Here is a 25185-nt window from a genome sequence, read left to right on the forward strand (position 1 = left end):
TGACACAATGAAAGGGATAGGATCTGGCTGTTCATCAGTTTTAACTTATATAGTTCACTTTGGAAGTTGGAAAGCATCACCTGCGATTACTCATGTTTAGTAGAAATAGATTTGAACTGTGAAGTGATGAGATGAAAGTCTGAGATGAATAAGATGTTGATTGGATGGATGGCTTGGTTTGAATAGTAGGATTTTTAATACGAACAGATCACTGGGATTTTTAATGAATAAGTGACACTTGAAAGTGAATCATGTTTGGCATTTTCACTTGTAATGAATGAAATAGTTACTTATGGTGTTGGATGATTGCTTATTCTGATTTATTGTTGTTTCAATATAAGTGTTTAGTGTACTCGATAAATTGATTTCTCTTCTGACTCTCAACTCTCTACTAGGACGGAGAATAGAGTGAGAATTCTATGATGTATGAAGAATGGTGTGACAATTGGCAGGCACGGGAAGATCAACGCCTGGGGCATGAAGTTTTTCATCCGACCCCCTCGACTGTACATACAAGGTAATTCTTTACTTTTTATGTGTATATATAGATTTTGAGTCCCCTAAAAACAAGACTAGTTATTGGCTAGTGATTTAGGGAGTTCTCTTGAGGTTGCAAGGTTCAAATCTCAAACACAACATCTTTATTTTTCAAAATTCCTTAATGAAAATCTTAGATCCGTAATTGTTGGCAGATGCATGATCGTGAAGAAAGCATTGTGTGCTTGGACTCTCATCTAAATTTGATTCAGTTGATTGGATTCTGATGACTCCATCAGTGGAGCTTTGACATAAAGATAAAGTGATGAAAAGAGAAAAGAAGAGAAGAAGAAGATGCAGACGAAGAGGAGAAGAGAGGAGAAGAGAGAAAGGAGAGTAAAGTTAGAGAGAGAAAGAAATATCAGTAAAATATAGAAAATATAATTGTACAGTGTATTGTTACATCTTTATATACTCACACTTTGTATAGTGTGATGTATTTATGTATTTTGTACACTCATGTACTAACTAATTCTAACCATTCATTAACAACCTTCTAACCATATCTAATAAATTATAACTAACTTCTAACTAATTCTAACAGCTTCTTAACCATGAGAGCTTGTTAATTTTAGGCTATGGTTAACACTCCTCCTCAAGCTCATGGTTTGAAGAGATTCAGCATTCTAAGGTTGTTCAGTAGATGTTGATGCTGAGCCTTCCCTAAGCCTTTTGTGAGGATATCTGCCAACTGTTCCTTTGTGTGTATGAAGCTGGTCTTCACCATGCCTTGGTAGATTCTTTCTCTTACAAAATGGCAGTCTATGTCAATATGTTTGGTCCTTTCATGGAAGATGGGATTTTCAGCAATTTGGATTGCAGCCTTGCTGTCACACATCATGTTAACAGGTGTCTCAATGTGAACTCCCAGCTCCTTGAACAAGCTTAACAGCCAAGTGATCTCAGTTGTACAGTTGGCCATGCTTCTAAACTCAGCTTCTGCTGAGCTCCTGGATACTATCTCTTGTTTCTTTGATTTCCAATAGATTAGTGCTCCACCAAACTTCACCAGATAACCAGTGACTGACCTTCTTGTTTCAAGACAAGCTCCCAGTCTGAGTCACAGTAGGCAGTGAGTGCATTTGTATTTACAGATGGCATTAACATTCCCAAACCTGGAGCTTCCTTGAGATATCTGACAACTCTAAGTGCTGATTCCATGTGTGACTCTTTAAGATTATGCATGTACTGGATCAGTACCTGGACTGGGAAGGTTATATCAGGTCTGGTCATAGTGAGGTATAGGAGTCTTCCCACAAGTCTTTGATATCTTTCAGGCTGTTGTAGTATCTGATCATCAACACTGCTCTCAGGTGAAATGTGTTCATCATACTTCACTGATGTAAGCTTCTTGTTCTGCTCTAATGGTGTTCCTGCAGGCTTAGCTCCTCCTAGGCCACATTCAGCAATCAGTTCAAGAGCATATTTCCTCTGAGAGATATGTATTCCTTGACTGGATCTAGCACACTCAATGCCTAGAAAAAACTTCAGCTCACCTAGGTCTTTCATTTTGAATTGACATTGTAGATCCCTTTTTGTGTCCTCTACTAAGCATGTGTTGCTCCCAGTGACCAACAGGTCATCCACATAAACCAGCACAACAAAAATATCTTGGTCAACTTGCCTGGTGAACAAGGAGTAGTCATAGTGACTTTGGTTAAATCCCAACTTCAACAAGGACTCAGTCAACTTCAGGTTCCACTGCCTGGGGGCTTATTTGAGTCCATACAGTGATTTATTGAGTTTGCAGACCTTAGTAGTGGACTCCCCCTGTCTAGCAAACCCATCAAGTATAGACATGTAGACTTCCTCTAATAAGTCCCCATTAAGAAAGGCATTGTGAACATCCATCTGATGAAGGACCCATCCCCTAGAGGCAGCAAGAGCAATAACAGCCTTGACAGTAACCATTTTGGCAACTGGACTGAAGGTTTCACTATAGTCAAGGCCTGCCTGCTGATTGAACCCTTTGGCTACAGGTTTAGCTTTCAGTCTTTCAACTTCACCTGTGGATTTATATTTGATCTTATAGACCCATTTGCAGCCAATAGCTTTCTTGCCTGGGGGAAAGTCAACCAATGACCAGGTGTTATTAGCTTACAAAACATCAATCTCTAATTTCATGGCCTGAACCCATTGAGGGTCAAGAGAAGCAGCTCTATAAGAAGAGGGTTCAGTGAGAGCTGAGTAGGAAGCAAGACAAGAGCTGTACGATGGAGATAGATGAGCATAGGAGATATGATTGGCAATGGGAAAAGAACAGGAAGAACTGGAAGGAGTAGTAATATAATTTTGCAGCCAGGAAGGAGGCTTACTAGATTTGGAGGATCTCCTAGAGGGGACAGGAGCAGGGGGAAGGAGAGATATATCAGGGGAAGGTAGTGAAGGCTAGGGGTGCTCAGGAGGTACTATAGGTGAGGCAGGGGAAGTGGAGGATTCTAGCAGTGTGAGGACTGGAAATATAGGATTAGGAGAGACTTGCACATCCTTGAAGGGAAAAAGATCCTCTTTGAACACTACATGTCTGTTAACAAAGAATGAGTATGAGTGCAGATCATATAGTAGGTACCCCTTTTGTGAAGAGGAGTAGCCCATCAAAACAGCAGGTATAGCTCTAGGAGAGAATTTGTCAGGTATATGGGGGCATGTAGCATAGCAAAGAAATCCAAAGACTTTAAGATGTGTGAGGGAGGGAGGATGTTGATGGAGTAGTTCAAATGGAGTCTTATACTGCAGCAATTTGGAGGAAATTCTATTGAGGATATATACTGCAGTCGTGACACATTCACCCCAGAATTTCAAGGGAATAGAGGATGTCACGACCCAACCACATAGGCCGTGACTAGTGCCCAAGTTGGGCACCCAAATGTACCCTTATCCCAAATTAGCCTTTTAACCGAATAAACAAAGATAGTGATTAGAAAAGATTGCTAAATAGATCATAAAAATAGATGTAGGCACGAGGGCTGATAGGCCGTCACAAAACACACAAAACCCAAACCATATACACAAAACCCACAACATAAATCTGTCTACAGACCTCTACAGGTGATAGCATAGTTATATGACGGGACAGGGCCCCGTTGTACCCCTGACCAAAATATCCAAATATACAGAGATAAAGTCAGTACCAAAATACAAGCTCCGAACAAGGGAGCACTGTCAACGATGCAGCAAATATCCTAAACAGGTGGATCAGCAAATCAAACTTCGATACCTGCGGGCATGTAACGCAGCCCCCGAAGAAAGGGGGGTCAGTACAAAAAATGTACTGAATATGTAAAGCATGAATTGTAATAAATAAAATCATAATCTGAATAGTATGTGCAGAAAACGAAATAAATGTTCATAATTTCAAAATACGTATCATAATCACAAATCATATATGCAAATACATATGCCGTATCCGGCCCCATTTCATGGGACTCGGTGAACAAAACGTGGTCGCCCTCCTGTCATTGGCGCCACAGCACATCATAACACCAGAGTAGGAAATATCTCTGTAACAGATCATATCATATCAGATGGCCATATCAAATCATATCAAATCAAATCAAATCATATCATATTATATATGTACATGGCACATCATAACTCCATGGCATAACATACACCACAACCCATGTACATGTCATACCTGCCCCCTCACGTCGGAGCATGGCGAAAAAATGCAGAGAAGTACGCTTGATAACATATCCTGGCCCAGGCTCAGTGAAAGAATGGTTACAGTATGCACGAGTAGAGTAGTGAGAAACTAAATGCAATTTAAAATATAAAAACATTTATAGAGACTCAATAGCGTAATCGTGATGACAAGTCATATAAAAGAAACTGAGCTATAATCATAGTGTACTTCTTTCCTATGTCACGATGGTCTATGTCAAAACAGTCTTTCAGAAATCATTTTCCATATTTCGAAACATAATATGGGATCAATTGAATAATTGAAATAACTATCATTTAAAAATCAAGATAATAGTTATTTCAAGTAACCTTCGATTGTCATTATGAATTATACTAAAGCATGAATTATATCAAAAGATGAATTATACCAAAATAGGATGGCTGGAATCAAACTCATGTATCAAAATATAAAGATATAATTTCTAGGAATTTACGAACATTAGTCATCCTAGTGTCTCTAAGAATTAGAGCTTCTTTGGAATTTATACCTTCGTCCGTTTGTTTCATATAAATCATGCCAAAAGAAAGAAAGGTTAGCTTTACATACCTTTAGTGTTTATCCACACACAACATGTATATGCTGCTTCATACCTATATTAATACGTTAAGTGTTATGGTTAAGATATGGAAAGGCATAAAACGTTTTTATCGTTAGAAGATTATTTCAAACAAACAAAAAAAACTGGACAGCACCTCCCCCTAACTTCATCACCCTTTTTTGAGTATATAAAAGTAAAACTGGATTTTAGAGTCTACATGAAAGTTTTAGCTCTATCAAATAGCTTTCCAAAACATCTTTAATCAACCAAAACGGAGCTTTAAACAAGGAGTTATGCTAAATTTACTAACAGCAGTCTCATCCAAAAACGGGTTTGCAAAACACAAATTTCTGGGCAGCAACTCCCTTATATTGCTCACTTTTTTTCCCACTTTCAAATCAGTCATAAAATCTCCAAGCAACATCAATAATCACACCTTCAAATGCCATGTCAAAACAAGCCAAAATAATATTCAAAAATACTCTAAATCTGTCCATTTTAGTACCAACACTAATCATGGAATTTTCTTGCTTCCAAGTCCATTTAATACAAGTTAATATCTTCATTATAACCTTATTGGTAAGTTAATTTAGCCCACATTCATAACATTCAACAACAATTCCAATCCACATACAACTACTACATCTCCCAATTATCTTTAATGATTCATAGTGTCAACATTTTATTGAAACAATCCTAAAACAGCCCAACCAACATATAGTGCAACATATGACCTTCATTTTCATTAATCCTCCAATCTCAATAATAACAATAACAACCTATCAAAATAGCCCTTAACTACCAATATAAAGATGCTCAAAAACCTCATGAACACCTACCACAAGCCAAGCAAACCACCTATAATTTTTACACCTTATTTCATACTATTTTTCAATAATTTTCGTGACCTATTGCAGCAGCCCCTCAATATAAACATCACTCATTTAAATTCAAGAAAGCCATGTTAATATCACCACAAGTCCTACCATAGCTGTAACAACCCCTAAAATGTTGTATGTCGGTATTTCAATTCTCGACGAAAATAATACAGCCTCTGTATTTTGGGCATAACTTTTCATAGATTGGTCCAAATTAGGTGATTCAAATTTCTGGGTAATCACAACATCCTTACCTACAACTTTTATGAAGAACATAACTTCAAATTCGGAGTATAGGTAGGTCAACTAAATTAATCTTTGCAAGATATAGTGTTGTGACGGAATTGAGTATTGATAGAAGAAAATTAATATCTCACTGTAGGTTGCTTCAAATTGGTTGATTCTTGAACGATATGAAACTAGACTTCCATATCTACAATTCTTATGAAGAAACCAAATCCTAATAAAGAATTTATCTTATTCAAACGCAGCTTCGAAAACGAGTATTCTGTTAAAAAGAACTCATCTTACCTACCATGGAAACATTTAGATGCATTTCACATCATGCATGACATAAATTGTCCTCCATTTAACATCATCCATGACATCAATATATTCTATTAAATTTTCAGATTTTTCTTTATAATTATTTTATTTATTGTTAGGTCCCTCTTTCCCACCTATAAATACCCACCTTATTTCCTCGTTTTATTCATCAAGTTTTCTTAAGCATTTCTTCTCTCTATATACTTCTTCTCAAATATAGTTTTAGTTTTAGTAGTATAAAAATACTACTTCGGTGATTCTTATACTCCGGGTAGTACACAAAACGCTCCGGCGAAAAGAAAAGGCTAGGGGTCCAAGAGTGTTCCAATTCGGAGTAAACCTTCGGATTTAAGGTATGTAAGGCTTTCATAGCATTTGATTGAGTTCGTCCATGCGCCCAATATTTAAATTTATTATAATTGAGTTATAGTTGAGTTTTATCCAAATCTTGAATTCTAAATAAATTAATTCTTCTTCTATTGAGTTTGATATATTTATGCATTATTATTATTATTATTATTATTATTATTAGCTCTCATATTATTGGAATTATTGTTCATGGCTACTTTCTCATGAATTCTAATTGATTTGATGTTCATGAATATTTTTACACATGTTTTGAGTAAAGATGTTGGCTTTTTATTATTTTCATTAATAAAAAGAAGTTATATGAATTAATACTATATATGTATTTTATTGAGTTTTGAAAGAGCAAAAAAGTTGAATTTGAATGAATTTGAGAAAAATGATATTTTGAGCAAGATGTTTTGATGAGATGTAAATGATATTTTTGGAAGTATAATGATTGATGAACATGAAATGAGATGAGTTTGATGATTTAAATTAAAGTCCAATGAGACTAGATGATGAGTTTAATATGAGCATATATTTTGGGAGTAGTATTGAGCACCGAGTTGGGTAAGAGTTTAATTGACTCAAACCCCAGAACTACGTAGCCAGCGTAGGATGGAGGCTATGCCTCTTAAGTCCCAAAAAGAGGACTTTGATGAATGGATCCAAGATGGTGATGTCCTTTACCCTGGCAAGGTATTGGATGGATGTGGCAACGACATCGCTTCGTTGTATCATCGCTAGCTCATAAGTGATAGTTGTCGGTTAGAGAAACTCCCAACTGAGTAAGCATTGCTTATTACTATTATTTTTATTATTATATTTTTAAACTTGCATTACATATTCATGTTGAGATGATGTTGAGTTTTGAGCTGAGTTTTCTTGAGTGGAGTTTATTGATATCTATCCTTACCTTCCTGCCATTTTACATACTCGTACATTCCACGTACTGACGTCATTCGACCTGCATCGTTTTATGATGCAGATACAGGTATTAGAGATCCTCAACAGGCGCATCATTGAAGATCATTTTTTTCAGCTATTTGGTGAGTCCTTCTTGTATTTGAAGGAACTCCTTATCATTTTATTATTGTTAAGTGTGATGTTTCTTTTGAGGTAGTCATGGACATGTCATTGGCACCATCTAAGAGTATTAGAGGCTTCATAGACAGAATCTGATGGTGTAATCGGAGTAGTTCTCCTTAGAAACTACTTCTTCTAAGAATTATCTATTTTTCCTTTGATGATGACAAGCCCACATTAGTATTCTTAAGTCTTCCGCTGATGAATAAATAATAAATGAGACCAAGTGGTTCTCTCGGAAGCCAGAAATGGTTTTTGAGTGTCGGCCACGCCTAGGGTACCCTTTCGGGGCGTGACAATAGCCCACAAACGAATTTCAACCTCAACTTTAACCATTTAATCCCTTCATTCTCATCCCAAAATCCATAACAATAACAATCAAATACTAAGCAAAATTAATTCATTATTTTCCACACCAAAACAACCCCAAACATCTCCTACCATGCCTCAACATCAACACCCATAATTTCATACATTCATCACTCATTTATCAACTCACACAAGCTTCAATTACCTTCAAGATGAGGGAAAAACGAAAAAGGAGATGAAATCTTACCTTAGGCTTTTATGACATAATTTGCTTGAAAACTTGAGGGCTTGGTCAAAAACGTTTTTGCTTCTTTAATGGACCCATCCTTGCTGCTATAAACTTGAATAATCACCAACCTTGACCCTTTAATCTCTCCTTCGATTTCTTTCTCATTACTTCTCTCTATCTTCATTTGTTGAAAATGAGAGTTCTTCCTTCTTGGAGAACTCTCTAGAGTTGGAAAAAGAAGTGGATGCAGATTTTTGTCAATAAGGGGGACCAAGTGGCTGCCCAAGGTGACTAGATGTCCCCTACTAAAGCATGGGCCAATTAGAATTGGCCATGTGACAGTGGGGACCACTTTTCATCCCACTATTTAATTTAATTCATCTCAATTAATCTCAAATTCCCACTTAATAATTCAACCATGGTTAATTAATCCCTAATCTCGATTAATATTTCTATATCAGTAGAAATTTGAAAATCAGTCGAGCCATTTTTAAAATTCGGAATTAAAATTCGCAGCCAGCACCTTTGTTCAGTAAAATAGTCATATCTCTTGATACCGATATCGAATAAATTTCCATGAACTATAGTTGGAAAGATAATCCAATTATCTACAACTTTCAATTTATGTGTTTTCCCAAATTCCAAAATTATGATGGAGTTAATCTCTCCCCAAATAAGATCGCCCGAAGACATAGCGTAAAAATATCTTCTTCTTTTTTGGGGGGATGGCTTACACTTGGATTTGGCTCAAAGTTCCTTCTTGAATTATTCTTAACTTTATATATATTATCTATATAACTTATCATATGTTATTTTTATAAACATTCCATTATATAGGCTCCACCTCAGCTCACGGTTAAGCCATCTATAGCCATAGTAAAATAATATTTTTTTGGGGGTGTAATAGAGGATTGAAACCTGAGTGCCCTGGCCATCTCCAAGATAGTGCTATGCTTCCTCTCAGCAATATCATTTTGTTGAGGAGTGTATACACAAGTACTCTGATGTAGGATGCCAAGGTTAGACAACATGGTCTGAAATGCAGTACTGAAGAATTTACTTTCATTGTCAGTTCTCAGAGTCTTAACAGTTGTGGAATAAAGATTGTGAACCTGTGTAAAAAAGTTTCTTAACACCACAATGGCATCAGATTTAGAAGGGATAAGGAAAACCCAAGTAAACCTAGAGTAGTCATCTACCACAGTCACAAAATATTTTTTCCATCATGAGTAGGTACCCTGTAGGGACCCCAAATATCACAATGGACCAGCTCAAGTATAGCATTTGAAACATGAGAACTTACAGGAAAAGGGAGTTTAGTTTGCTTAGCAAATGGGCAAACTGTACAATGAGAGTGATCAATTTCTAGAATATCAATACTGGAAGATTTCTTTATTATATCTACAGGTACATGGACTAGTCTTAGATGCCATAGAGAAGCAGAAGCAAAGTTAGAAGATGAGGTGACACTACTCTTTGTAGGGAGAGCAGGGACTACATTTGGAGACTGAGTTGCTGCACCATTGACTGTTGTCTTTAGACCCCCTTCCTTGAGAATGTAGAGACCTTGATCCTCTTTACCAATCTCCTTGACCTGACTACTGAAGAGATCCTAAAAAATACAGAAGTCAAGAAAGAAGGCTGCCATACAATTGAGTTCTTTGGTGAGTTGTGATACAGATAGGAGATTGCATTTGAAGTCAGGAACAAATAGGACATTGTCAATACGATGATTATCAAGAATGTGAGTACTGCCAACATGTGAAATTGATACAACACTTCCAAGGGTAAAAGTACTTGTCTCCTCTCAGATAGTGGTACTGTGTGGCAATTAGTTAGCAGATCAGCTTTAGGAGTCATATGATTTGTGGCTCCTGTGTCAACTATCTAGCTTTTATCTACATATTTAGATACCAAAGCAGATAGAGCACTACCTGCAGTAGCTGCTTTAGCTGAGAGATCACCTCCATTTTCACTTCCTTTGGCCAGCATCTGTAGGATCTGATGATATTGATCCTGTGTGAAGAATGTTGAAGGTGTAGGTGTGTCAACAGTAGGCTGTGGGCTGGTAAACTGAGTGACTTCAGCCTGATTAGCATATGAATTGGAGTTGGATTTTTCCCTCTTCTTCTTTGACTTCCATCCAGCTGGATAGCCTTTCACTTTGAAACATTGCTCCTTGGAGTGCCCCTTGTAACCACACACCTCACATACAAGCAATGACTTTTGGAATTTTGGTGGCTTATATTGGTTATCGTAGTGTCCTCTTCTTGAGTTACCATCACCCCCTGGTTGATGGCCAAAGTTGCCACCCTGATTAGGACCACCTCCACCTTTCTTAGTGAATAAAGCAGTGCTTTCAACAATTCTAGAGGGAACATTCTCATAACCTGTACTTGCTAGATTTCTTTGGCTTTCATGATCTATTATCAAAGAGTATGCTTTGTTTAGGTTAGGGATTGGGTTCTGCAATAGTATCTGACCTCGAGCAGCTGAATACGACTCATTGAGTCCCATAAGGAACTCGAGCAGCCTCTGGTACTCAAAGTGCTCTTGGAACCTTTTTGATTCAGCACAGGAGCACCCTGGACATGGCATGATAGAGTCAAATTCATTCCATAGACCTCTTAGATGTGTGTAGTATTCAGTAACAGTCATAGTTCCTTGTGTAAAATTGTGAATTTCCTTGTGCAGTTGGAATACGTGAGCACCATTAATTTTTTCATATCTCTCTTTCAGATCACTCCATACCTTGTGTGCATCACCAGCATAAACAATACTGCTCAGCAAACCAGGTGTAACAGCATTCATTATCCACGACAAAACTACAGCATTACATTTCTCCCAGATGTCAGACAGCTCAGGTGCAAACTGAGACTTAGGGAACCTTCCATCAACAAAGCCCAATTTACCTTTACCTAAGAGTCCAATTCGCATAGACCTACTCCACACAGCATAATTCTCGGAGCCTGTGAGCTGAAGAGAAATTAGGAAAATTCCTAGAGTATCATTTTGATGGAGATACAGAGGGTGATTGTGGCCTATAATCGGAGCTTCATAGCTGGATGGATCAACAGTTGCATGTGCTCCGTTCAGGTTTGCATCACCAGTTTCCATAGCTCCCGACGTAGCTTCAGCTGTATACATCTCTATTGACAGCTTGAGCCCTAGATCGCCGATTAACTTCTTCTACTGGAATCTAGGTCTCCGGTTGTGAGCTTCTTCTTCTACCCTACGATCCTTGTAGGCTCTGATACCATAATGACTCCATCAGTGGAGCTTTGACATGAAGATAAAGTGATGAAAAGAGAAAATAAGAGAAGAATAATATGCAGACGAAGAGGAGAAGAGAGGAGAAGAGGAGAAGAGAGAAAGGAGAGTAAAGTTAGAGAGAGAAAGAAATATCAGTAAAATGTAGAAAATATAATTGTACAGTGTATTGTTACATCCTTATATACTCACACTTTGTATAGTGTGATGTATTTGTGTATTTTGTACACTCGTGTACTAACTAATTCTAACCATTCATTAACAACCTTCTAACCATATCTAACAAATTATAATAACTTCTAACTAATTCTAACAGCTTCTTAACCATGAGAGCTTGTTAATTTTAGGCTATGGTTAACAGATTCAAAGATGAACAAAACGAGATAGAACTACTAAGGTTTTTGTTGAATAGTTAAAAAGGGAGATGATTATCCGATTGTTAGATTTATTCTTATTGGAATTTTCTGACTTGAAGATCCAAGTCAGAACCAAACTGTAAAAGACATGGATCCTTGAGGTTTATGAAACTTGTATGGTTGTTTCGTCTTTCATGTTTGAACTGCAATAGAGTACATAGGAAGGTCAAGTCTTGTTTCAATTTATCTATTTTTTGCCAAACTGTAGATTGAACTTTTAAAAGCTTTCTTGCCTTCTCCTGCAGTTTTGACTGGCGTCGGACTGTTTCACCATGAATCTGTCCGGCACAAATTAAAAGAGATGTTAAATGGCATTATTCAACGAACACCACAGAGAATTTTCCAACGATTGGAATAATTCTTCCTTTTTGGTTCCCAATCCTATTTGAAAGAACTTCCAACAAGAGAGAAGAGAACTAACCCGAGGTCCAGGTATTCCGGCCCTAGAGAGAGAGTGCCAAAGCCCGATGAATAGACAGGGGATGGACAGTCCTGAGGGTTATTTTTGTTGCAGTCTTTTTCTCCGATCAGTAATAGGGTTATTTTTGTTGCAGTCTTTTTCTCCGATCAGTAATCTTCAAAATGTGTTTCCCAATCCGTTAATCGTTGGATCAGACTGAAATTTTTACCGAGTGTTCCTAATATTTTGTTGTTTCATTTGAACGGTGGAGATTGAATTCAAAAGTTAGCAGGATCCAATTTTAGGTACCGAACAACAGCTTGGTTTGGATGGTTTCTTTCTATCTATTAAAATTTTGTATTAATTTTATTTCGAAATTACAATAATATTGGGTAATGAGAGAGAAATTTTTACTAGGAGTGCTTTTCTAAAACAAAAAAAGTGTGATCCAAAAATATACCTGAAAAGGACAAATAATAATTAACATGCTTCAGACTTACCCAAGTAAGTTCAATCAAGACTAGATTTTTATTTTCCTACAATCTAGGAGAATGGACTTAAACGGAAATAAATTTATTAGGTTTCTGTGCTAACTCAAATCCAAGTAGTATATATACGCACAAAATAGATTTAGTTCAACTCACAAACTTGTCATGGAACCATCTTTAGAAGGTGTCACACATAAAAAGTCAGGTGATGCAATGTTCAACGACAAATCAGACCCCCCTCTCAAAACTGATCCTCTTCCAAAAGATTCACCAAAAAAGATCTATATTGATGTGTTGCCATCGAAGAATGTTCAAGTGACAACTAGTAGTTTTCGAAAGGCTGCTGCTGCTGACCAAGTGGTGTTGGATTTTGGAGATGACTATGGATTTTGGGAGAATTATCAAAGCTTGGAAAAAGATGATTATGGATTTTGGGATAATTATCTATGCTTGGAGGAAGAAGCTGCTTCTGCCAATCGTCAAAACCAAGAGCGATCTAAGAGTTTGGGCGAAGTGACAACTGTAAGCGGCCCACCAGCAATCATTAAAGATGTAAAGAATTTAAGTCAAGATGTCTGCAACTTATCTTCCACAAAAGACATCAACTAATTTATGCAATAAAATCTTCTTTGATTCGGTCGGAGTAGCCAGGATCTAGAGTTAATCAATTTTAAAGTTAATTTGTTTTAATTTTTCATATGCATACATAGTTTTTGTCTTATATATAGCCTCCAACTTGTTTGGGACTGAGACATGAATATTATTTTTGTATGCATAAATATATGATTTGAAGGGGGAAAAAACAATGATTATAAGTTGAAGCCGCGAAATTCGATCTTAATTTCATGTTCTTGTTAGTATCACCAATTAGTTTATTTTGTTTTGAATTCGTTTAAAAATGTACCTTGCTTTGCGACTAACAACGAACTTGGAAACCATTTCTATTTTTTTATGAAAAAACAATGTTACATTCAGATTATTTCACAAGTTAGTTGATATATTTGCGATTCTTTTTCCTTCAGATTTTGGGAGCCAAATTTGCCCATATTTTGGGGTGGTCCTTAATCTTTAATTTTTGTCCTCAAATAAGATGGTCTTTAATTTTTGTCTCTTCTGCTTATTTAATGAAAATTTGTGAGAGAAAGTATCCTTATCTATGACCTAATTTCCCAAAACATAAGCATAAAGAACTTTTGCCTTACATGTCCTAAGCTCAGAATTAAGTTATCCAACATAAGTAGTGTAGTATCTAATTCACTCCGCATAAATTTAGAGAACTTTTGTCTTGTGGGTTTTGAACTGAACTTATGAGTCTAACAACATAAGTATTGTATGAATAAGCGGCATAACTTGTTATGTCTCGTAAGACATAACTTGTAGGATATTATGATACAAAAATATAAACTAAATATCAAGGGCAAAAATTACTAATAACCACCAATTTGAGGGGCAAAAATAAACCAGTTTGTTACCTTAAGAAACATTAAACAAACGTCTTTCATCCAACTCTTTGACCTTGATTCGAAATCTTGACATGGAGTCTTGCCATTTATGTCCTTCTTTACCTACTTGGCTCAAGCCTCAGAAAGAGCTCAAGTTCCTTGAAATTTCAAATGCAAGTATTTCAGATTCCATTCCAGGCTAGTTTTGGGATATTTCTTCTAATTTATCCCTGCTGAATTGCTCTTATAATCAGTTAAGTGGTAATCTACCAAATCCATTACCAGCATTCCCCTTTGCAGATATTGATCTGAGTTCAAACCTATTAAAGGGAACCATTCCATCTTTACGATCCCAAGATTTATAGAGTAAAGTGGTCTCAGTTGAATTGCTTGATCTTTCAAACAATATGTTTCAAAGTCTCATCCCTCAGAATATTTCTGAAGTCATGCCAGATTTGATATTTCTATCTCCTTCGGATAATGAAATTTCGGGTGAAATACCATCTACTATAGGAAAGATTTCCCTTGTTCAAGTCATTGATCTATCAAACAATAAGATAACAGGAAGTATCCCTTCAAGCATAGGGGAGTGTTCTTACTTGAAAGCTTTAGACTTTGGGAACAATAGTCTATCTGGATCAGTTCCAATTTCTTTGGGCTAATTGATTCAGCTTCAGTCATTACACTTAAATGACAACAAATTCTCAGGAGGGGTCCCCCAATTGGAATTTGCATGCACTTCCTTCTAACTGCTCGTCGTCGCATAAACAACAACTATCATCATGTGTAGTTTCTTCAATCTCCCTTTTGTGAGAAGCCTGCCTTGAACAGCCAACCAAACAATAAATCTATGTCTAGGTTGTTATCTATGTGTAAATAATCTTCTCTTTCGACTACTTACTGCAAATTATAATAGTTTTACAGGATGTGTATCTTTACATTTCTTTCAACACTTGGGCACAGATTTTGTTGTCTTACTAAGACGTTTTGCTCCTTTGTAAGTTTCAAATCTGCAGTCATTTTTCCTTCTTACAGAATCGTTAACGACTTAATTCACATCTTTCTGTTAATAACTCTCGTTTTTCAGACCAGAATACAAATTCAAAAGTGAGAGCACGAGCAAGAACACCAAGAAAACAAAATTGCAATTACGCTTGTAATATTGGGCTTAAACTGAAATTGTTTAATAATATATACCTATAAGAAAGAAAGAAAACTAAAATTGCAATTACATTACAACAACCAAGGGATGTCATTTTGAAATTAATCAAAGCTGGGAGTTGCTAAGAAACGCAACCATGCATCTGGTATTTTGGAACAATTTATCTATTTTTTGCCAAACTGCAGATTGAACATCTAAAAGCTTTCTTGCCTTCTCCTGCAGTTTTGACTGGCGCCGGACTGTTTCACCATGAATCTGTCCCGCACAAATTAAAAGAGATGTTAAATGGCATTATTCAACGAACATCACAGAGAAATTTTAAGCAGGACTACTAGCCAATTTGCAATCAGAAATGGAGCCTCGGAAGACTCTTTGAACCTAAACTTGATTATCTCTCTCACCAATGTCGTGCAGAGAATATAAACTAGAGAGCTTGTATATGCAGAAATTTACCTTCAAAAACAATCTAATCAGAGCTTGTATATACTCGAAATTGCTTCTGCATGAAATCTCGTGTATAAAGTAATCGAGTAGCAGTTCAATAAAATGCAATTCTTGTCTCTTTTCAGGCTCCTGCTCGTCATCGTCATCTATTATCTGAAGCATTCGCAGCTCCATATCCAATATTGAAGGAGACAAGCTTTTGATATAATTAGTGAATGGTGCAACTGCAAAATGCAATAAATGTGTCATCCTAGAGTTTGTCCAATAACGAAAGTAGGTACACGTTAAGAGAAGGAGAGGAGCTTACAATTCTCTTTCTCCGCACATGACTTGAGAATTTGCAAGAATTTGGACGCTGGAATATCAGTTTTCTTACTGCTCTCTTCCGATCCGGTATTTGGTGCATTACTCTCCTCATTAGTACCTTCGCCTGGTTTAAATAATATCTCACCGGACAGAGATGGAATTGAAGGCAAGAAAAAAGGTGCCTTTTCAGGTTTCTTCGGAGGCTCGATAGGTTTGTTGCGGGCTTTTATTATGTCCAGGTTGATCAAGCTCTGCCATTGACTTTTAGGCAAAAGTGAAAGAGTGACTAGATCTGGAATTTGATGGCTTGGATTTAGAAACTGAGAAGTATCAGAGGACTCCAATGGCTTAAAGATAGTTCTGTTATCGCTTTTTTCACCATCTTTTTCAGAAGCAGCAGATGGCATCTTAACATTGACTATTTCTTTTCCACTTCCATATGATGCAAAGCTGGCTTCTCCAGAGAACATCGCTTGATTTACCCACAGATAGACACCATTTTGATCAACATGCGATGTGGCCAAGATATCCATATTAGGCGATAAAGATAATGCAGTGATAGACAGATCAACCTGTATTGCATCAACTTGTCTAGCTAAAATTACATCCCAAATTCTGAGAGTCCCATCCATACTGGATGTCAAAAGCCATTTCCCATCCTCACTAAAGCACATATCAGTAATACGGTCAGAATGTCCCTCAAATTTACGAACCAACCTCTGTGCAATAACATCAAATAGACGGATAACTAAGTCATCTGCCACAGTAGCCAAAAGACCATTAGAACGGTTGAACACAATATTAACTAAGGAACACCCAACCTCCCATTTATATTTTAAGTGGCGTCCTTTGAAGTCCCAAACTTTTACATCACCATGGTATGCAGCACTTATCATGATGGTATTTGTCGCATCACAAGCTATGCCAATTACTTCCCCATTGTGAGCAGCATTTTCACCTTCCAACACATCAACATAATTGCCACGGCTAATTCCTGACTGAAGATTAAATCGCTCAATCCAACCGCCAGCAGTCCCTAGTACAGCAAAATTGCCACAGGCACTGATAGCGCAAGCCTTGACTGGAGTTGGATTTTCAGGGCACGGAGTTAATATATGCTCGCCAAGAACAAAATTTTGGAGCCTCCATACATAAGCACGTGGGGTGTCCATATGGCACGTAACCACATTGCACCAATCACGTTCCCTAATTTCAGCAACATCAAATGCAATAACAGGTTTCAATTTTATATCCTCCTTTTTCAACTTAAGCTTCTTCGCTCTTTTAGAAACATGTCGCTGGGAAAGTTCTCTACTTTGTTGATCTTGAACAACAGAAAAAAGACGAAACGCTCGATCTTGACCAGCAGATAAGATGTGACGCCCATTTGCATAGAACTTGATACATAGAGGAGGAGCACTATGACCACTTCTAAACCTTAGTAAACGAGGGTCCCCATCACTTGTATCGAAGATCCACATTTTCATTGAATTGTCTGCAGATGAACTCATTAGGACAGGCTCATTAGCAAAGAACTGAAGCGATACTATGGAGGAGTCATGGGCCTCCTTGATGACAGAATGCAGCCTTCTCTTCTCAAGATTCCATATGCTTATAACACCAGATGAACCTCCAGAAGCAAGAAGGGGCTGCCCATCAGTGCTGAATGATAAGGCATTAACAGCGCCTCTTGTAGAGTGACTAAATGAAGCTACCTCTTCATCATAGCGAATGTTGTGAACATGAATCTTCCCATCCGCACATCCAACGGCAATAACATCTAGTGCTGGAGATGAAACACAACAAGTAATAGAAGATCCCCATCCCTTGAACTCATAAATTTTCTTCTTTGTGCTTATATTCCAGAGTTGCAAAGCACCTTCTTGACTTCCTAAAACAACCTGTTTGCAAGCCACAAAATGAGATTAATCTGTCAAGTGAAACATAGGAAACCAGAGAAACTAGTTAAGTACTTTATCAAAAAACACTAGCTAAGCTATTAGCTTTTTCCTCGTTAAGCATGTTTTATTTTTCATTCTGTTTTGGGTTTCCAGGGGAAAAGGGGGAAGGGAGGGTTGTATTAACTATTGTCAACAGCCCATGCTTCAGTTATTGTGTTACTCAAAAGTTAAAAATAGAAAATTCATACCTTATTTAAATAAGTATCTGGATGCATTATGCAGCTAGGGGAGAATTTGTCCTCTAGCTTTATGTGTCCGATCGGAGCAGGATTTTTGTCTATACCTTTAAATTGCCATATGAAGATATTGCCTTCAACATCAACACTTAGGACGTGTTCACCAAAAAGAAGCAACTGGTTCACCTTAGCACTATGTCCACTCCATGTCGCCACCTGACCAAAGAAAACCAAACCATTTGTAACAGAAAAAACATAAAAAGGCTCCTTAATTCACTCTGAAACTCGAAGATGAGCCCGAAAGAATAATCCTAACCAAAATGCTTAAAGGAAAAAAAGAGATAATAAGGGTGTTAATAACATATCAAGTAGAAAGAATGACACAGTAGCAGGTATTATAAGGATATCTGACCTCAATCCAAACAAAATGAAGGCAAAAGGAAAGAAAGATCCCTGACACCAGATGCTTCAATAGAACTCTTTCCGTCCCACTTTAAAAACATTCAGATCATCGACAAATTATAGGAAGCTAAAATGCAAAGTAAAAAACTTTACCAGAGATCATGGGTTTTTGTAAACAACAAATGGCAGAAGTAACAGGGTAGCAATAATGGCCCCAACACAAGGCAAAGTAATCTTCAAAGCATATTAGAAAACAAAAAGGCGTTCTTCAAACTGATACAAGAGTAACGTGATCAATCATCACAAGATTCTTTTTTTCTCTTCATGGAAGTTCGTTAGAGCGGGGATGTCTTAATGGTTGAGCCTCCTCAACAATATTGAGTAACATGCACAAAGTTTTTTTTTATTATAATTCTTATATTTTTGGTGAAGATTATTATTATTATTATTATTATTATTATTTTATTATTTTATTTTTTTTATTATTTTTTTTTGGGGGGGGGGGGGGGGGGGGGGGGGTGTTAATACATTTAGAGGAAAAACAAACCTGATGAGCACGCTTGACAACTGCAATGTCACTCCCATAGGCAGCAAAAGTATATTCGCGATAAGATGCAAGAGCTCGAATCTTCTTTGGCAATTGCGGGCCTTTATTCAAAATTTAAATATTAATGTCGAGGAAGTGCAGGGGAAAAAAATTACGAATGAATTAAATAACTTCACAGAATTAGATACTTTTCCACCACACAATAGGTTGCACACCACTTACATTAGGTCTGATGTTTTCCAGATGTCTTTATTCGGGTTTGAAACTTGTATTTTAATATAGGATAAATGAAGATTCAGTGAAACCTATAGTTTTAGTAACAGTAACCACTAACTTGCTTTGAAAAGACAAATTAATTGATGTTGAAATGAAAAGGATGCAAATAGAGTGGAAGGGATATAGAGGATCCATATAGCCAACTCCAACTATTTAGGGATTGAAGCATACTTGATTTTTAGTTGACAATAATCTGAACATGGCAGTATAGCTAACTAGTACAGGCCACAATCTAGCATCAAAATCAATAGTAAAAAGTAAAATTAAACTGATCATTTTTTCTAGAAGAGTAGCCTATTGTTTCTCTGCCTTTTTTGTCCAACAGCACATTGTTTCTCTTATTTTACTGAAATAGTCTTCTTACATTATGCCTTTTCCATATATTAGGTAACTGAGCTTCCCCTAACCCTATAACTGCAAAACACTGCAATGAGTTGGCTACCAGCAGGAACAGCCCTGCACAACTCCTTGTGAAGACAATTTTCTCTTAAAACTTGTATTTATCTTTATATCCATCTTATAAATCCCTTCTCACATTTAAAATCGAACTACAAAAAGAAACCCTGAAATGAAAAGTTCGATCCAACATCACCAACATTAACTCCCCCATCCTATAGTTATTGATTAATTACAGTTTGTGCTATGCCAATAAGGGCGCGATATCTAAGTATCATTTCTTTCTCTAGAATAATTAGAAGGTAAAACTATTGAATAGAAAACTGGAACTTTATTATATAACTAATAGAATGAAGATTTCATGGAATCCCACAAAGGATATCATGAAAGGCTAAAAGAGACATAAGTTTTCTGTTTTTAGGATCTTAAGAAACCTAGACCCAGATTTAATCTTAAGAGTATCAGTTCTCCTGATGGTGATCTCTTCAAGGATGTTTACACTAACTTAGGAATATCTTTGCAGCAAAGGCCAGATGTATTGCAGCATACAGAAAAGAAACACAATAAGCTCCATCTGTTCTAAAGCCCAGTAATGCTAGCCAAAGAGAACATGAATGATAACTAAATTAGGCATATCAATTTGTCGTGCATTAAATATCTATAGAACTTTCATCTACTTATTTCTCAGCTCGGAAACGTTCCTTTACAACAGAAGTATAGTGATAAATTTGGGCGCAGAACTGGATGAGTTCAGTGAGAATAATAGCTGTCAGCCTGGTATTCAAACTGAAGGTTGAGACTACAATAGATAGCCTCATAGTCCAACTCATTGGTACAAATTGTACGGTATAGAATACATTATAATTATGTTCAACTATATTTCAAAAATCCATGTGTACAATGTTATATCATCTGCCTTTGTCTTCTACTGTTCCTTCTAGTTTAATAATATACTTAACTGTTTTACACTCCTTTTAACAATTAAAAACCAACTAATTTCTTCAAAACACTATTTCAGTCTAAGATCACTCACCGGATGTAAAAACAAGATAAAATCCATAGCAGTAAGTTCAGACATCAGAAATGGGACACATGGTTAACAGGTTAAACGAGGGTATGCATATCTAGATCCTTCAACATACACCAAAAAAAGCTTAGTGAAACTTGAAGAAAAGGTATATATACCCATATCCAAGTCCATGTAATACAGACTTTTCTTCCACTACACCAATAACTCACATAAACTGCACCTAACAGCAAAGAAACTAGGTTTTTTTTCTCACTTCAACTACCCCCAAAAGCAAAAGGCCCGTGATTTTTAAGTTCTAACTGAATTAAAAGTTCAAATTTAACAAATTAAACTGCTTAGAAATTCTGAAATTGTACAGAAAAATGAATCAACAAATTACTTACCAACGAGAACCAAACTGAGTTTAGCGCACTGCACATTCAAACAAAATCCAAAAAAGAACAATTAATTATATACCCAAATCGAAAAAAGAAAAAAATACACTTGAGAATGGTCAAGGGGGGAAAGCATACATTGTAAACTTGGAAAGCTTTGCCGACACTGACGGTGACGAAGGTCTCGGTACCAAGTCTCTGTACAGAGAAAGGAACATTGGTCGTAATGTATCCAATTGCTCTAAAAGGCTCGAAAATCCCCATTCCTTTTCTCCACACTTGAAAGAAGCTTTTTTGCGCCCAGAAAATTGAAGCGCTGGTAAAGCTTAGGTTATTCTGCACTAAAGGGTTTTAGAAGTGAAGCTTAAACCCTAGTTGGGTGCACACGCTCAACTGTGTGTATGTGTATTTCTTTTTTCTTTTTGATTAAATGTTATATTCCATAAAAAAAATCTTTTCTTTGTTTTAGCGGGGGCCCCTTTGTTATTTTCTTCTCATGAAAATGAAAAACTCCACAAGTTATAAAAATTATCAAAATCTCTTCAATTCATAAACAAGAATTTGAATATCCTAAAAAGTTGTATTAATAAATCACATATCAGCATATTCTTTTTATATATAAATATTTGTGATTACCACATAATTTTATAAAATTCACTAGTTAACAATAGTAATAACTAATTTTCCTTTTAGGGTGTGTTTGGTTTTCCATAGAAAATGTTTTCTTGTGAAATAAGTTGGTTCCTATCTTTTTTTTCTCAAATTTGGTTGGTGAGTGGCAAATATTTTTCGTAAATTTTTTTATTCTATTTGTTTGATTAGTAAATGAAATATTTTTTTAGAAAATATCTTTTATTTTTTGCTAGAGGGTAGAAAATATTTTTTAGAAAAATTCTTTGACATGAAAATCAACTCTAGTAATTGATTCGGAACCCGACCCCGACACCTGATGTGGGACCCAACTCAACTTTCAACCAAGATTCGACTTTCAAATTTAGACTTGATCGCGACTTTCGAACCGAAATCCAATCACACCTAACTCCAAACCCAATTTTTGAATAATTTGATTTTTTAAAAAAATATTTTTGGGGGGAGTGGGGCGGGGGGCATTGGGGTAGGGGTGGGTGAAAAAAAATTCAAAACTTGAAATTTTGTGGGGGTGCTAGTGGGGTGGGGGGTCGAGGTAGGGGGTGAGGTAAAAATATAAAAATTTTAAAATTTGAAATATTTTTAAAAATAATTTTTTAAATTTTTTTTGTGTGAGGAAGGGGGGACTATGGGGTGGAGGGGCTGGTAGGAGGAACGGGCTAGGGGTGGGTAAAAAAATAAAACTTTTAAAATTTGAAATATTTTTCAAAATAAACTTTAAAAAAAATTGTGGGGAGGGGGAGGGGGCGGTGAGGGTGGGGTGGGGGTAAAAAAATAAAAAAATTTAATTTTAATTTTTTTTTTCAAAAAATTATTTATTTTTTTGGGGGGAGGGGGGTTAGGGTGGTCGGTGTAGGGATGGGGGAAAAATGAAATTTTCAAAAATAAATTTTTAATTTTTTCTTAAAAAGAATTTTTTTTTTTTTTTTGGGGGTGGGTGGGTTTCGTGGTAGGGGTGGTTAAGAAGAAAACATTGTAATTTGAAGTTGGAGGAGAGTTTTGAAAAATATTTTTTTTAATTTTTGGAAGGAAGTCATTTCCCTTAAATTTGAGAAAAATAAATTAATTTGAAAAATATTTTTCAAAATATTTAAGCCAACAAATATGAGAAAATTAAAAAATATTTTCTGGAAAACAAATGTTTTCCTCATACCAAACACACTCTTAATCTTTTCGCATTGTACAAAAAATATGTTATGTGAGTGTGTCTTTTTAAAAATTTAAGATGATGAGTCTTTTCTTTATAAAATATAAATTTATGATTCAAGTTTTATATTTATTTTTTAAAATTGAAATCATGATTTGAAATCTCAAATCATAATTTTTTATAAAAATTTTAATTTAAATTTAAAATCATGATCCCAAATTACATATTTAAATGTTGATATGAAATCATGACATTATATTGCATATTCAAACGTATGCTAGATTGTTTTATATTTGGCTAGTGCACACATCATTGTTGTATAATTATATTTAGAAAAGTTGCCAGAAATAATCGTCCAGCAAAGCAATAGACAACAAATGTATACTAGTTACTATTTTTTATACATTAATGCAATATACATGAGATATATAGTTTTATACATAATAACATATATTTTTATATAGTTGAATATTGACTACAATTATCTTGGGTCCATAGGTCAAATATGTAATTTATCCAATTATATGTATTTGGCATGCCGGGATAATTTTCATGACAAATATATTTTTTTATGTTTGATTGGTGAGTTTGAGATTATTTTCAAGAAAAAAAATATATAACTATAGATTAATTATAATATCAATAAATGCGAGAATATTTCAATGAAACTTTTTAGTAAAAAACAATTAATCGTGTTTAAATTTTAATTTGTAATCTTCGAGTAACCCATATGCCTTTAATGCTTAAATACATATTTGCATGATGATAAATATGAGAAAATGACTTTTTATGAATTATATTTTTGTATAAATCAATATGGATGTTGAAAAATATTTAAAAGTGAGCTGAATGGTTTGTGTGGCCTAATGAGTGAATTGAGAAAAACTAACTAAAATATGAGATCTCTCTCAAACCTCCCTTACAAGTTACGATCTCCCTTACAATGTAAATCTATCTTGAGAATTAGAAGTTAATTGTGTCTGGACAGAATATTATTACGAGATAATACAACATAGGATCTGAACAAGGTCACAATGTCTCACACTGCAAGAGTTAGTGTGATATGAAGCCTGAAATGAATCAATTGTGATAGAAAATTCAGTGATCAACAAAAAAATCATTAATTTAAAAGTAGATAGATTGATCAAGCGCTTGCTTACGCTGACATATATGTACTTATATAAAGTAATGTATCAATATGAACATGAATTTCCTTATTTCAAACTCGAAAATTCAAAATTAATTTTAATAATAGTTTCTTAATACAAACTAATTCACTTATCGCCAATTATATATCTTCGGAAGCATATGTGGGGATCGTACAATTTTTCACTGTGTAATTACCTAAAATAAAAGTAAATTAAAGGTAGAGATGTATTTTATAGGGATACATGCAAATCATAAAACAATGTCTTTTAATTTCTCAATTGAGGCAAGCCATTAAGAATTAAAGGATTATTGCGCATATATTTGTCTTCTTGGTTTACCCTTAATTTTTACTTCTCCAATAATTCTTTTTACTATCTCATGCCTCAATATGATCCCATTTCATCTAATAATAGGAAAAGGTAAAGGAAAGCGGATAATTTTTCAGTGAAATTTTTTTGGAAAAATTACTTGATTGAGTGTTTTTTAAAAATTAATTATCAATTTTAGCGATATTTTTTATTTATTACCATTTATAGCAATATATAGCAATACTATGATAAATCTACACTTGTATTAAAAGTGAATTATGCATACAATATAAATGTATTATAAGTGTTTTAAAATATATATTATGTTTGTGTAGTAAGAAACTAACATAATGTATTATAAATCTATTAAAATATGTGATGAATGTATTATCCATCTATAAAACTTGTATTATATATGTTTTATAAATAGTTCTCTGCAATATGTATTAAAATTGTATTATAAGTGTTCACTGAAAAAAAATGTTTATTGCTATAAATGGTAAATATTTTTTTAATATTATATATTTATGTAAGTTTCCCAATTTTTTTTCATCATACAATATTATTTTACACCATATTATTATAGTCCAAATAGAATTAGGATTTGGTTCAGTTGTGTCCTCCTATAAATACAATACACTAAATCACTTCCCAAAACACCTAAATTACTCTGCTCTTCACAGATTA

At 35.3% G+C, this 25185-nt stretch overlaps 1 protein-coding gene across 1 annotated transcript; it reads right to left on the reverse strand.

The window, feature by feature from the left end:
• Positions 1-15314: 15314 nt before the first annotated feature.
• Positions 15315-21653, reverse strand: LOC129886995 (U3 small nucleolar RNA-associated protein 21 homolog). The gene is made up of 7 exons (XM_055961922.1): positions 21385-21653; positions 21256-21283; positions 19171-19271; positions 18234-18437; positions 16086-17985; positions 15788-16002; positions 15315-15589 (listed from the first exon to the last, which is right to left on the reverse strand). Exons 1-7 carry the CDS (start codon positions 21508-21510, stop codon positions 15440-15442), a joined length of 2724 nt encoding a protein of 907 aa, XP_055817897.1. The 5' UTR covers positions 21511-21653; the 3' UTR covers positions 15315-15439.
• Between the last annotated feature and the right edge of the window lie 3532 nt (positions 21654-25185).

This window comes from Solanum dulcamara, chromosome 4 (assembly GCF_947179165.1).
Source record: "Solanum dulcamara chromosome 4, daSolDulc1.2, whole genome shotgun sequence".
Lineage (NCBI taxonomy): Eukaryota > Viridiplantae > Streptophyta > Magnoliopsida > Solanales > Solanaceae > Solanum > Solanum dulcamara.

What these genes read in the sequence shown, in the direction of transcription:
- LOC129886995 (XM_055961922.1), bottom strand. Translation starts at nt 21,510, where the DNA reads ATGGGGATTTTCGAGCCTTTTAGAGCAATTGGATACATTACGACCAAT. An exon ending in ACTCAGTTTGGTTCTCGTTG is followed by an intron (nt 19,272 to 21,255) that starts GTAAGTAATTTG and finishes TTTTGAATAAAG; the next exon opens with GCCCGCAATTGCCAAAGAAG. An exon ending in ATGTGCGGAGAAAGAGAATT is followed by an intron (nt 16,003 to 16,085) that starts GTAAGCTCCTCT and finishes TGCATTTTGCAG; the next exon opens with TTGCACCATTCACTAATTAT.